Source organism: Haemaphysalis longicornis, unplaced genomic scaffold (genome assembly GCF_048455015.1).
Source record: "Haemaphysalis longicornis isolate Haplotype H1 unplaced genomic scaffold, Haemaphysalis longicornis Haplotype H1 scaffold_2, whole genome shotgun sequence".
NCBI classification, from domain to species: Eukaryota; Metazoa; Arthropoda; class Arachnida; order Ixodida; family Ixodidae; genus Haemaphysalis; species Haemaphysalis longicornis.
This window is the reverse complement of record NW_027526295.1, coordinates 289,858,385-289,872,748: the sequence shown is the minus strand read 5'-3', so window position 1 is coordinate 289,872,748 and position 14,364 is coordinate 289,858,385. Positions and strand designations below refer to the sequence as shown.

The following is a 14,364-nucleotide window of genomic DNA, read 5'->3' as shown; positions in this document are numbered from 1 at the left end:
GGCCGCTTTTCTGATGGAGGCGAAAAGCAAAAACGCCCGTGTGTACGAGATTTCGGCGCACGTTAAAGATCCCCAGGTGGTCAAAATTAATCCGGAGCCCTCCACTACGGCGCGCCTCATTGCCTGCGTTGCGTCGGCGCGTTAAACCCCACAATCAATCAATCAACTGTGCGGAAGAGCCGAAGAACGGGTCAAAAGTACATCCGGTTCTCCTGACTCGAATTGTCTGCTCCCACGACATGGGGCGCGCTGGAGGAATTTGGAAAATTAGCCCCAGTTGGCCCGGCAGTGCAGTTGCTTTCTGACGCCGATAATGGATGGCGCAGAGAAACGGCTCATTTGACCCGGCTCTCCGGCTCTTCGGCTCAGTAACTGTGCGGAAGAGCCGGAAGAGCCGAAGAACGGCTCAAAAGTACATCCGGTTCTCCTGACTCGAATTGTCTGCTCCCACGGCATGGGGCGCGCTGGAGGAATTTGGAAAATTAGCCCCAGCTGGCCCGGCAGTGCAGTTGCTTTCTGACGCCGATAATGAATGGCGCAGAGAAACGGCTCATTTGACCCGGCTCTCCGGCTCTTCGGCTCAGTAACTGTGCGGAAGAGCCGGAAGAGCCGAAGAACGGCTCAAAAGTACATCCGGTTCTCCTGACTCGAATTGTCTGCTCCCACGGCATGGGGCGCGCTGGAGGAATTTGAAAAATTAGCCCCAGCTGGCCCGGCAGTGCAGTTGCTTTCTGACGCCGATAATAGATGGCGCAGAGAAACGGCTCATTTGACCCGGCTCTCCGGCTCTTCGGCTCAGTAACTGTGCGGAAGAGCCGGAAGAGCCGAAGAACGGCTCAAAAGTACATCCGGTTCTCCTGACTCGAATTGTCTGCTCCCACGACATGGGGCGCGCTGGAGGAATTTGGAAAATTAGCCCCAGCTCGCCCGGCAGTGCAGTTGCTTTCTGACGCCGATAATAGATGGCGCAGAGAAACGGCTCATTTGACCCGGCTCTCCGGCTCTTCGGCTCAGTAACTGAGCGGAAGAGCCGGAAGAGCCGAAGAACAGGTCAAAAGTACATCCGGTTCTCCTGACTCGAATTGTCTGCTCCCACGACATGGGGTGCGCTGGAGGAATTTGGAAAATTAGCTCCAGCTGGCCCGGCAGTGCAGTTGCTTTCTGACGCCGATAATAGATGGCGCAGAGAAACGGCTCATTTGACCCGGCTCTCCGGCTCTTCGGCTCAGTAACGGAGCGGAAGAGCCGAAGAACGGCTCAAAGGTACATCCGGTTCTCCTGACTCGAATTGTCTGCTCCCACGGCATGGGGCGCGCTGGAGGAGTTTGGAAAATTAGCCCCAGCTGGCCTAGCAGTGGAGTTGCTTTCTTGCGCCTGCAATAGCTGGCGCAGGAAGACGGATCATTTGGCCTGGCTCTTCGGCTGCGTTGGCTCTTCCTCCATGGTTTGCTGTGCTGTGGCTCGCCCCGTTTGACACGGATGACTGAGCGGGCGAGAAGGGGCTCCCTCTCTCCAAAAGAACTGTCGCTCACTTTTACTGAGCCATGGCTCACCCGCTTTTCAAAAAGAGCGGCTCGAAAGATCCGGGTCACTCCGGAGTGACGCATCTCTAGAAAGGATTGCACCAACTTTTGGCCGGACGGTTAAATCGAGTGGCAGACAGACAGACCAACATTTTCGCATTTAGGTAGCCCATGAGAGACTATTGCATTCAAAAGCATTTGTGCCGTAACGAAGAGCATGAACAAGAGGTCTATATAGGCGAGACCTCTCCAAACTGCTGCCAATCGTGGCACGCCTTATGCATGGCAACACTGTTTAGTGCTAAGGAAACCTTCGGCGGAATTTAGGCAGAATATAAAACTACATTTCCCAAAACGGCAGCGCTTTACAGCGAAGCCGTACAGCTAGCCGCCAATGATTCAATCGCGTCTACAGTCCGCACACCAAACGCTTCACAGCAAAACTAACTTTCTCGCGAATGCTGTGTAGCTTCCAATCTAATGTGGACGTCTGGCAAAAAAATCCTACTGCAGCTGGCCGCTAAGACGACTCTATCATCACGCCGACATTCACTTACCTGTCGTGTCTGGTTAGTTCATGGTTGATTTGCAAACAATTCGGAGTGAGACTGTCCCCCATGGCTCTGCCAACATAAACCGCGATGGTCGGAGGTTTGGGTAGCGTCGGTAGTTCCCCCATTTGACTTCCTCATGCGTCATAATTCGTTTGGTCCAAGGATGCATCAATAAAAGTCAAAGCTCCGCGGAGAAACATTATGGCACTCCGTACTATATAGGAAATGTGAAAGCTTACCGCCATATAAGAGGAGAAATGCCAGTTTGCGGGCGACGCCACAGCACCCTGAATCACTATATAGATCACTCGTGACTGCTGCGCCGTTCGGTGAGGCAGCGGCATGATCGCGAAGCTCGGCAAGGAGCGTGCTAAAATCACCTCTCGTGCCATCATCGTTTTTTTGTTTCATTGGAATTCTCTCCCTTTTCCCCCGTTTTATGACTAAGAACCTTTACCAATTGCCTTTGTAAGGCCTATAGAAGGCCTAACGTTACAGCCGTAACGATGAGCCTTATACAACGTATCAAGCAACGTCAAAGTAATGGTACGTATAGCTGATGGGTACCGGCTGACAACGCTGAACTCAAACCGCAGCGTTAGGCCTATGTAGTAAGGCCTAACGTCAGGCCGGCACACAACCGTGCTCGCATCGCCATTCGGCTCCTGTTAAACAGAGCCGTATGACAGCAGGGTGGCGCTACTGTTGCGCGCAAAGCAGTAAGTACAGTTAGAAAACGTGCTTTGCTACTCGCCTAATTGCCACTTCTGTAATTAGCCTGCTAAATTACTCATGTAAGCCTGAGTACATGCGTCTACTACACGTTTCTAAGTTGAAGGCGACACCGCATAGCCGACACCACTGTAGGTCAGCTATAGAGCCACCGAGCTGTCGTGGCGTTGCAAGTGCGAGCTTGTAGCGCATTTCGGATGCCCTGGGTTCGATTCTCAGCGAAACCCAAGTATTTTCAACTCAGTTACGTTAATGTTATTGCTCCTGCGCCGTCAATCGTTTTGTGTGCAATTTCTCAGCACCGGCGCTGAATTTTCGACCTTTCGAGTCAACTAACGCTTACCCGTACTAGTCAAGGGAGTCGTTTTACCAAACAGGACTAACAATCACTCGAGGCAAAAGACTACGCGATTAGTTAATTATCTCCCTCACTTCCACTGAGCAATCTTCGAAGCGAAGGATCTCTTGCAGTTTTTTCGTTATCATAGAATATGGCCGAAATTCTTTCGTTCGTATACCTGCACAGGCCGAGGCATTCTCTTCGTCATAGTGACAGCCGTCACTACTCGGTGCTCAGTGACGCGAACAACGGAGCTGGATCTCGCTCCTTACGATGGAAAGTGCGGGGCCCTACCGGCGAATAATTTTTCTCGTATTTTTCGGGATTCACCGCCTCCAGTCACCCCACCGCCCCAAATCGAACCCAGAGCACGGCAGAAATATGGTGCATCTTGGATAAAACGTCGGTAAATTACGCATACATTCTCTCGCACACCAACAGTTAGCGGGGGACGTATAATCTATTGTAATCATATTTTATTTCCGCTCGCAGATTTATTTTTTACAACATATTGAAGCGACAGGCGGGCGTTCCGCAAAGAAACGCTTGCGTACTTTACCGTCCAGGCCTTTGATTCTTTTTCGATATTTACTTTGTCTGATTGCTAAGGTAAGCATATGTGTAAGTGAAAGTGCCAGAATTCGCCCCTTGTCATGACACCATGCGGCAACACGCACGTCTGTCGGTCGGGGCCCCTCGCTGTCGCTTTTCCCGAAGAAAACACGGCGCTCTTTTGACGAGCTCGTGGGAACGACCGGGTGCAGTGAGCGTTGCTCCGTCGCCCGTGAACCGCATCACGCCGGCTGAGGCGCTGAAATAAGTGCGCACGTTAAAAAAAATTAAAAAAAAAAAAAAAAAAACAGAGTACGCAGTGGGAAGCGTGAGCAGCTCCGGTGATAGTGGAAACACCCGGCTTCGCGGATGTCCGAATGTTTGCCTTTTTGTGTGTGTGCCACCAACACTTTGGGGAGGGAGACGCCCCTTTTGACGGAAGTGATGGCTTAGAAATAAATGCACCTCAGTTTGCTTACAACTGTTGGGCAGGCTCTTCCTAGCATCCATAAAAGAAATGCTGCTTTACAATATTAAGAAGCGGTAGTCTTTCTTGGGATGCCTAAACCAGGAATACCGGTCGATCTGCGTGACTGCCTACCACTGGATCCAACCACCCGGCAAAAAAGACAGGTTAAAGAATGCATGGACACGAAGTACATATTCATAGGCAAGACCGTTCCGAACCACTGAAATTGCTGCCGTGGCACGTACAGGTCCACATTACTCGGCTCGGACATATTGGAGATAAAATATCATTACGGAACCGAGCGTACCACGTTGCATTGGTTCTACGTATATGGCCAACAAAAAGACGCAACGCGCTAAAAACGATCTCGAAGAGAGGCGAGAAAAAATGGAACGCTAGAACAAAACACTACCGGCTCGAGCCTGTACAAGTACAACAGATACGGAAGGCTCAAACAGATGGCGCGCGAGCAGTGCGAATGCGGAAAAATTGAACTTACTTGAGCAAATTTTTATAGCATTCATTATGCGGTGACGAAAGGGCAGCAGTGTAAGGGGTGGGAAGCGGAGAGAGAAGAGGGCGTTACGTGGCAGGGGTGGGTAGACTATCATTTCTAGACAACATTTGCAACGAAGCGAGAAGATAAGCGGCCATTTTTTTTATGCTTACGCATGATTTCAACGGTTATTATTGGAAAGCAACGAAAAAAATTAAGGCAGCTCCACTCAACGTGAAAGCTGTCAGAGTGCTGAGCACCAGTGCTGCCACAGTCAGAGAAAAAGTAGTAGTAGATTTTTGGTTTAAAAATCAGCAGAAATCATTAAAATTTGCCTCAAAATTCAGCGGAAATCAGCAGATTTTACTATTCAAAACAAGTAAGAAAGAGCAACTTTCCATTTCAAACTTCTTTTTTAACGCTCGTGCACGTGCACGTGTATCGGTGGCGCCGCGTAGGGGGAAGATGAGCAAATGCAACTGAGGTTTTCTTTTTATTTCTCTTCGGGTACTGTATGCTTTGTGCACGTCGGCGTCGCAAGCAGCTGATCCGTGTACTGCGGGTACTGTCATGGGCTTTTATTAGGTAAATTCCGGTGAGTTTCATTAAACTGACATTTATACACCTTATGTGAATTACATTGTTACAATAAAACACGCATTTGCTTCTTTCCTACTGAATTTTGAGGTGTTCGCAATGAAGTCATATTGGAAACATTTTTAAAGTAAAACTTTCTAGCTCTACCAGCCAACGATTATTTCGTGGCGAGCGGGACAACAAACTCCCAACGTGGCGGAGATGGTGGCGGGGGGAAAAGGGTTTTATTCGCGGAGCTCACTGTAGATGACACGGAGAATTTACCCGGCGTTCCCCGCGCGCAAGTGCCTGCTCGCCGGCGGCGTCGTCGGCGGTACGTCTTTGTCGTCTGCTTTAGCGACGGTTGTTTTGGGCCTGTTTCGGCACAGCTTCGCGTACAGCCGGTAAAACGCTTGTCTATAACAGCAATTTCAACTTCAACCCGCTAAATCCGAAAACTGCCGAAACATACTCGTTCAAAACATGTCGGAGGCAAAAGCGAAGGGCTAAGACTTCAGAATTTCGCAGTAGTTTTATTCAAATCCCGCTCCGGCGGGGCAGGATAGGGCTGCGAGTACGAACGCTGTGTTATAGACAAGCCTTTTACCGGCTGTACATTGCGCTCTGCCTTCGCACGGCTTGATTACTTGTTCGGCAGGGTAACCCGCACCCGAAGGAATGAAGTGGTCGTACGGCGAACATACACATTCAGGATTGGTTTGCAGGGCGGGAAAACAAAATGTGCAAACCACATACAGACATCTGGCTGCTAGAGAAACGCTACCTTCGGTTGTGTTTTAAGAGGTATTACAAAAGGCTAGAGGAACAACTGGTTCTGATAAATAGCGATTATAAAAGTTCCCCCCGCTTTCTCGCAATTCTTAAACTTACTAAACTAACTAGTTTAAATCGGTATAAATGGGAATCACTGCTCACATGCCGAACCATTCCGGTGTCTGCGCTTGTGTGGCGCGGTGGTGTAGCGCCAAGCTAGCATATCAGGATGGCTAGGCTGCTCTGCCTCACCCTTTGAAAGACGCTCCTTTCGTTTTATTTGCCCCGCATCACGGCCGGGCTACAGCAGCGGCATCCGCCGCTCTAGCCCGGCCCTGGCCGACTTTGCCGTTGCATTCGTGACGCCGCCCCTGCGAATTCCAGGTAACGACTGGCGGAATTTCTTCTTTCACCTTTTGTAGAGTCACCTGCGTGAATTCAAGTGACGTCGCATGGGAAATTGCTGTGGGTGCCGTTTAAAGCTTTGCTTTCCAACCACATTTACAGTGTGGATTGGAGCCAGCCAATTTGTTTTGGTGGGCTTTTAGTTCCCCTCAAAGCCAATCAGAACTGGTTCTCGGAAAAATGGCGACGCCCCGATTAATTCGAGCTGGGGCTCAAAATAGTAGTAGTTTCTGTTTACCTGATCTGCAGAAAGCAAAAACATCAGTAGATTTTGCACTCTTTTCACTAAATCAGCAGAAGTTGAATAAAATCAGCAGATCTACTGATAAATCAGTAGCAGTGGCAGCACTGCTGAGCACTAATTCGCCGTAGGGGCTGTGGTGCCCTCTCTTGACTAGTTTCAGTATCATCCTGGCGTCGATGCCGAGAGTAGTCAAGAGAGGGCGCTGCAACTCCTGAAAAGACGCATTCGTTTCCTGGATCTAGCAGCGAATGGCTTGGACAATCACTTCTCCGCCGACGGAGTTAGTTATTGGAGCGGAGGAATCCGAAGAGTGGTCGAACAGATGGCGACGCCAATTGAGCGTTTTTTTTAGGAGTGGAGGCGGGAACGCGGGCCTTAAATGCCCGAAGGTCAAAGGGACGACCAGAGACTCTGAGCGCAGCGGAGGACCTGAAAACGTCTCAGGATGGCTCGCATGCTACGGGGAGCAGACGCCCCGAGTGCAACCATTGTGCGGCGCGTCAAGCGGGCAAAGTGCAACGCAGTTGCAACTTGCAAGCAGTCCGAAAAACAACACCCGAATCGGAAAACCCCAATGCGGCACAAGGAGCCACGAAGACCAATCAACTGGAAAACCAAAACACAATACCCGGGACAAAACGTGGCGCCAACAAACAGCGTCTCTATGGAAGCACAGATCCAGGAGATCATGCGGGAGCATTTGAACAGTAGATGACCAACGCTGGGCCCTGCGTGGGGACAGATGCTGACGTGGTCGATGTCGTAGTTTCAGACCCATTCGCCGAGCCCCTGATCGACAAATGGACTACCAAATCGACCGGTACTCCCCAAGAATAGCGACGCAACAGGGACGAACCGCCACAAGCTGCAGTGTCTGGTGAGAGTGCTGGGCGGCCACGCCCACGGGCGCGTCGCCGGCACAGAAGAAAGGAGGCCAGCCGATTCTCAGTGGGCTTCCCCAATATGAACGGAGCGAGAGGTGCACTGAAATGGGAAGAGCTGCACAGATTGATGGATGAAGAGGAGTTCTCCCTGTACGCGGTTGTAGAAACCCACCTCCGGGATTCGGAAGAGCCGCCTGTGGAAACTGGCTGGTGTTGGGCATGTAGCAACAGACCGGGATGCGGGCGCAAGGGCGGACGTGTCGGGCTGCTGTGGCACCAAGAACTACCGTGGAGGTGCAGCGAGCAGAGCGAGTGCGTGGATCATCTGTGGGCTACAGGCGACTTGCTTGGAATACCTGCTGCTGTCTGTGTAGTATACCTGTCAGTGCAAAACGCCCGACTAGAGAAGAATGTGGAGCTCATTACATGTATGCTCAAGGACGCCCGGCGGTATGCTACAGACAAGGAGCTAGCGATACTTGGTGACTTTAACGGCCACCAAGCGGAATTGGATGGGTACACGGACAGGAATGGGCACCTCGTCCTTCGACTCGCGGACCAGCTAAACCTGGAAATTGCCAATTTGAGTGCACATTGTGAGGGGCAGTACACGTGGTGCGCGCGGGGTGGCGCAACGGCGATCGACTAGGCGCTAGTGTCGCCTCGCCTTGCGGGCTTGCTGCGACGCATCAACACAGACGTGGAGGGCGTGTACAGCCTGAGCAGCGACCACAACCACCTCCGGCTAGACTTCTTCCGCTCACACCAGGCGACCAATAGAGAATCAAGGGCAAATGCTCCCCCTACCTGCCTTGGAAAGCGATGGAGGCTGTGGCGCAGGAGTTCGTGGAAAGTGGGGAGCGCCGAGATGCTACTTCGTATGAGCAATATGTCGAAGCTCTACGGCAGGTGATGCTCAAGCACATGATTGATCGGACATCCAAGACAAAGACACGCAAACAATGGTGGGACAAGGAGGTAGCGGAGGCGTGGCAGGCGCGTCGACAGGCTAATCGGGTCCACCGTCGCCTGATGAAAACGGGGGATTCCAAGGCGGCTGCAGCGGCTTGGGCACTGTATTTTCAGCAGAAGCACAAGGTACACGCTCTCGTACAAGCAAAACTGGTGGACGCCAACCTGCGTCAAATGCAGAACATTAAGGCGGATGGAAAGTCGGCGTCCCACAAGTTTTGGCGTTATGTCCGTTCGCTGGACAGGAATGCTGAGCCACCTTTTGCTCTTGAAGATCCCGATACAGGAGAGCCCGTCATGGACCTGAGACAACACATCACTGACTTCTTGTCATCTCTGTACGGGTCTGCAGGAGAAACCGTCAAGCATATGCGCACGTCACAGGGACAGGCGATTCGCGACTTGTGGGAACCAAAGTGGGAGTGCACTAGCCGCAACGTCGACCGGTCATTGTCCCACCTTCGTGCACACACGGCGACGGGGCCTGATGACATCCCAGCTCGACTGCTAAAGCTACTCGGCCCAGACTCACGTGAGCAGCTTGCTGCCCTGTTCACAGGCATTATCAACGTGGCTGAGGTACCACAGGCATGGCAACACGGCCGCGTGGCACTGATTCCAAAGCGTGGAGGCACAGCGGAACACATAAGTGATTACCGCTCGCTCACGGTCACGAGTGTCATGTGCAGGGCCTTTACGCACATATTAAAGGATTGGATCAGTGCGTGGGCGGAGGCCAAACATTGCCTCACAGAGATGCAAAATGGTTTTCGCCGTGGTCGCCGCCTGGGGGATAACGTGTTTTCGCTGACACAGTGTGTCGAGATAGCAAGAAAAGAGGGACAGAAGCTAATTTGCTGCTTCTTGGATGTCGAGAAAGCCTATGACAATGTACCCCACATGAAGCTCTTCGACCGCCTATCTGGACTGGGCTTGCCAGAGACCCTGCTGTCTACGGTGAACCGGCTATATTTGGACAATACGGTGACGGCTGAGTTTGTAGGGATACGAACAGGACAAATTGGCGTCCACAAAGGCCTCCGACAAGGCTGCCCCATATATCTCCGATACTGTACCTGCTGTTCGTGTCGGAGTTAGAAAGGAAGCTGCTGCAGTCTGACACAGGCTTTCGGCTAAATTGCAGCGTGACGGCCGTAGACAGCCGACAGCTGCCGGTGCTCGCGTTTGCGGATCACCTGGTGCTGATGGCCGCGAGCCAAGGGGACTTACAGCGACTGCTCTCCATATGCGCTGCCCAAATTGGGGATCTGGGCCTGCGCTTCAGTGCAAGGAAAACTATCGTCGTGCAGTTTGCAGGAGCAACGGAGAATTAGACCCTGACGCTGGACGGCCAAACCCTCAGCGTCGGGGCGTCGTACCGTTACCTCGGTGTGTTGTTGTGTAATGAACTCGACATTTTCCAGCAGCATGAGGCCGCCATCCGTCAGTCAGCGCTCCGAGCCCAGGCCATCCTACGCCGCCGCTGTTTCTGGGGCTGCAGCAGGTATGTGATGGTGCGCGACCTGTGGAAGCTGGTCCACGCGCCGGCCCTCACCTCTGGAAACGCAGCGGTTTGCCTCTCAGCGTGCACCCGAGAGTGGTTGGAGTGTCGCCAAAGGGAGGTTGGGCGCACGGCCGTGGGGTGTCATGTGGCGGTGGCCAAGAAAGCTATCCAGGGAGACCTTGGCTGGTCAAGCTTCGAGACACGCGAAGCGTCAAGTAAACTGGCTAACCGGGGTAGGCTGCACTTCATGAGCCGTGAGAGATGGGCCAGGCGTGTATTCGCGCCACCTGTCGGCCAGTTGCCTCCGCACCAAGTGAACCAAGCGCCTATAAAACCTCAAAAAGAAGTATGGGTTCTTTCGCACTCCTATACGCGCGGAGCCTGAGACGGCATGGAAACGGCAGGCAGGCCTACAGATCAAAGCGGAAGAGGAGGCAGAGTGGCGCAGAAGCAGTGCGGACAAATCGACGCTTGCCACGTACTGTGAACACAAGCCTTCCATAGGAGTGGAGCGGATCTACCACAATAGTCCTGGGAGCGCACAGCTGTTTGACGCCCGAGCAGGAGCACTGCGCACGCCCGTTCACAGACGTCGCTTTCACGGTGACGACCAAGTGCGGGCAGCGCTGTGCAGAGCCTGCGGTGCCACCGAGGAGACGATGGAACACATTGTGATGCTGTGTTCAAGTGTCTCTCCACCCACAGTACAGGGCGCCACCCTACCACAGGCACTTGGGTTTCAACCACCACAGGCCACAGACGACGCTGCCGACAGCGCCATGTGTACAAGTACGGACGCTGTAGTAACCACGATGAAGCGCCGCCAAATGCACTGGTGGAGAATGGCACGCAGCTGTCCAAGAATATAGGACTTTGCCCTGTGATCGGACTTTTGCTTGTTTGTTTTTTTGTTCGTCTTTTTTTTTTCTTCACTTAGTGTTTTATCTGCTCCATTTTGTTCCTTTTTTTCTTCCTTGCTATTTGCGTCCTTCCACAGTTCTTTGTTCTTTAGTGATGTTTTTGATTTATTGTTTTCGCTCTTTTTACTTAGCCCATTGTTCCCTGTTCTTCAATGCTCTTTTGTTTTCATGTTTGGTCTGGGTGACCCTATTCTGAGGCGCCCACCCGCTTCAAAGCGAACGACCGTCAAGTATCTATCTAGGCCTATATAAAGATACACTAGATTGCGTTTTCAATAATTTGGGGTAATTAATGCGTTAATTCATTATGCTTTCCTTATTGTGTGATTTGATTGATTGTAGGGTTTAACGCGCCGACGCAACGCAGGCGATGAGGCGCGCCGAAGTGGAGGGCTCCGGATTAATTTTGACCACCTGGGGATCTTTAACGCGCGCCGAAATCTCGTACACACGAGCGTTTTTGCTTTCGCCTCCATTAGAAAAGCGGCCGCCGCGGCGGGTAATCGAACCCGCGACCCCGTGCTCAGCAGCGCAGCGCCTTAGCCACTGAGCCACCGCGGCGGGTTTTCCTTATTTTATATTCTTGGTACTTATTTGCGGCCTAACAACGGCAGCCTCCGTGGCCACGGCGCAGCGCAAAGATTATCCCCAGCAATTTGCGTATGAGTTACGTGTGCCTCCGTGGCGCAGTGGGATTAACGTCAGCTTCGAAGCACGATGGACCCAGGTTAGATCGCCGCCAGGGAAAGCGGTAGTATTTTGGAAGCCTCTGTTTGGGTGCTAACCATGGATGGTGCTAACCACGTGACCGCGGACGAGCAACGACGACAAGCCGGGTCCCTCCGCATAAAAACGTTTCCTCAGCTTTGCAACTCTTTTTGTGAAACCCAGTATCAGTTCTTTATTGCACTGCAGTAGGCAGCTGCGCCAGCTGTAAAGGGATGCGCATAGAAGAATAAAAGCGCCAGACGCAGTCGTAGCGCACGCACGCACGCAGAGGGAGAGAGATGGCGGGAAACTTACGCGATGGCCTCGATCATGTCCAGGCCCATCTCGACGCAGCACTGCGCGTGGTCAGGCCGCGGGTCCGGCAGACCGCTGACGCAGTAGTAGCAGTCCCCCAGGATCTTGATGCGGAGGCAGTGGTTCTCGGCGGCCAGCTTGTCGAAGCGCGCGAACAGCTCGTTGAGCATGCGCACCACTTCCTCGGCCGTGCACTGCGACGCGAGGCTGGTGAAGCCGCAGATGTCTGCAAACAGGATGCTGCGAGAGGACGCCGGGGGTTCAGCAGCACGCTTCTCAACGCCGCCTACCAGAGACGGCTACGGTAGCTGGATTTGCCCCGTTACATATCCAACACCGTGCAGTGTCCTGACGACCCCATCTAGGCATAGAGATTTTTTTACTGTTTATTATATAGTTCATTCAACAGGAGAGTAGTGCCCGTGATAAACATTCCTATAGTCATCGAACTCGTTGCGAGCTCTCACTTGAGCACACAAGACTAAGGTTTTGCCAAATGAAATCCTGTAGTATGTGACGTCTATTTGTTTCCCTCTCCAGTTGCTCATTCCTTTCTGCTACGCTTGTTTCACTTTTTATTCATGTCCTCAGCGAGACAATAAAGGAATGCCGCATAGAATCGTCTGCACAGCGTTATCAGTTTCCACAACAATGTCGGCATCACGACCAAAATGACGGCCAAATGGGCTCGCGAGAGCTGCTGAGGCGCTTCGCAGCAAAGGGGTACACGCTAAGCGAACTCAGCTAGATAGCACGCTGAGTACGACCGCACTCGGCACGACGCAGCTCTTGTTCGTGCATAATGTGTCTCATCTACCCCACATTGCTCCAGGTTGCAAGACCGATTTCGAAAGTACGTCGGGTGTGAAGACAACAAAACTGCTTGCGGACATCTGGTGGATAAAAAGTTGCGACTACCAGTGACAGGCACATACCCACGTGCGGAGTTGGCAAGTAATGGTTAAGGGAGATTCATTGGGAGGCTCCCTAAAAGGGTTCAACTTAAATTGAGGACGACTCAGCGAACATTGGAGGGGAAGATGATAGGTGTAACATTAAGGGACAAGAAGAGAGCGGAGTGGGTCAGGGAACAAACGCGTGTTAAGTACATATTAGTAGAAATTAAGGAGAGATGGGTGCGGGCAGGGCATGTAATGTGAAGACAAGATAACCGCTGGCCAATAAAGGTAACAGAGTGGATCCCTAGAGAAGGCAAGCGTGGCAGGCGGTGGCAGAAGGTTAGATGGGCAGATGAGGTCAGGAAGTTTGCGGGGATAAATTGTTCGCAGTTAGCACAGGACCGGGATAATTGGGGATCTATGGGAGAGGCAATTCCCGCCAGTGGCGTAGATAGGCTGATGTTGATGATGATGATGGTTGTGGTAGTGGTGGTGGTGGTGGTTAAGGGACCCACTAACTGTGCTATGAATAGCTGCCTACTCAGGTATTGTCGTACCGTATGCGTTTTCGACAGCCTTGTCAGGAAAATATCTGTTTCCCCTGTGAATCACGGGTTTGCGAAGGTTTCAGTTTCAGTTTATTATTCATTCCAAAAAAGTAGTACAGTAATACTATATAGAGACGAGGGTCCCAAAGTTAAAACTGTAACGGGACCCTCGATGAATTACAACAAACAATACATTCGATCAAGTAAACAAGCAACATGTTATAGGAGTGAATGGCAATCAATTATACAATATATTGGCGTGAGTAATCATTATAAGCTGAGTGACACATCAGGCAACGAAAAGCAACGCAAAGAAAGAAAGAAAAAAAAAGAGAAGGAAAAACGACAAAAAAATCACATCCAAATTAATGGCGGACATTGTCAATCAAAATACAAATATCTAAATTGCATAAACACCACCACCACCACCACCATCATCATCATAATCATCACCACCACCATCATCATCATGATAATCATCACCAGCCTATCTACGCCCACTGAAGGGCAAAGGCCTCTCCCATTAATCCCCAATTATCCCGGTGCTGTGCTAACTGCGACCAATTTATCCCCGCAAACTTCTTGACCTCATCTGCCCATCTAACTTTCTGCCGCCCTCTGCCACGCTTGCCTTCTCTAGGGATCCACTCGGTTACCCTTAATGACCAACGGTTATCTTGCCTTCGAATTACATACTCCGCCCACGTCCATTTCTTCTTCTTAATTTCTACTAGTATGTCCTTAACACGCGTTTGTTCCCTGACCCACTCCGCTCTCTTCTTGTCTCTTAATGTTACACCTATCATCTTCCGTTCCATTGCTCGCTCAGTCGTCCCCAATTTAAGTTGAACCCCTTTAGTGCGCCTCCAAGTTTTTGCCCCGTACGTGAGTACCGGCAAGATGGAGCTGTCATACACTTTCTTCTACAGGGATAACGGCAGGCTGCCAT

General features: G+C 51.6%; 1 protein-coding gene across 5 annotated transcripts in view; it reads right to left on the bottom strand.

Moving 5' to 3' along the window:
• The window catches only part of LOC144170851 (adenylate cyclase type 5-like), a 464,552-nt gene that overhangs the window by 86,098 nt on the left and 364,090 nt on the right, over positions 1 to 14,364 (bottom strand). For all 5 annotated transcript variants that reach the window (XM_077700872.1, XM_077700874.1, XM_077700871.1 and 2 more), the window contains one exon: positions 11,969 to 12,208. In XM_077700872.1, the coding sequence (XP_077556998.1) occupies positions 11,969 to 12,208 (240 nt within the window). The remainder of the gene's footprint in view (positions 1 to 11,968; positions 12,209 to 14,364) is intronic.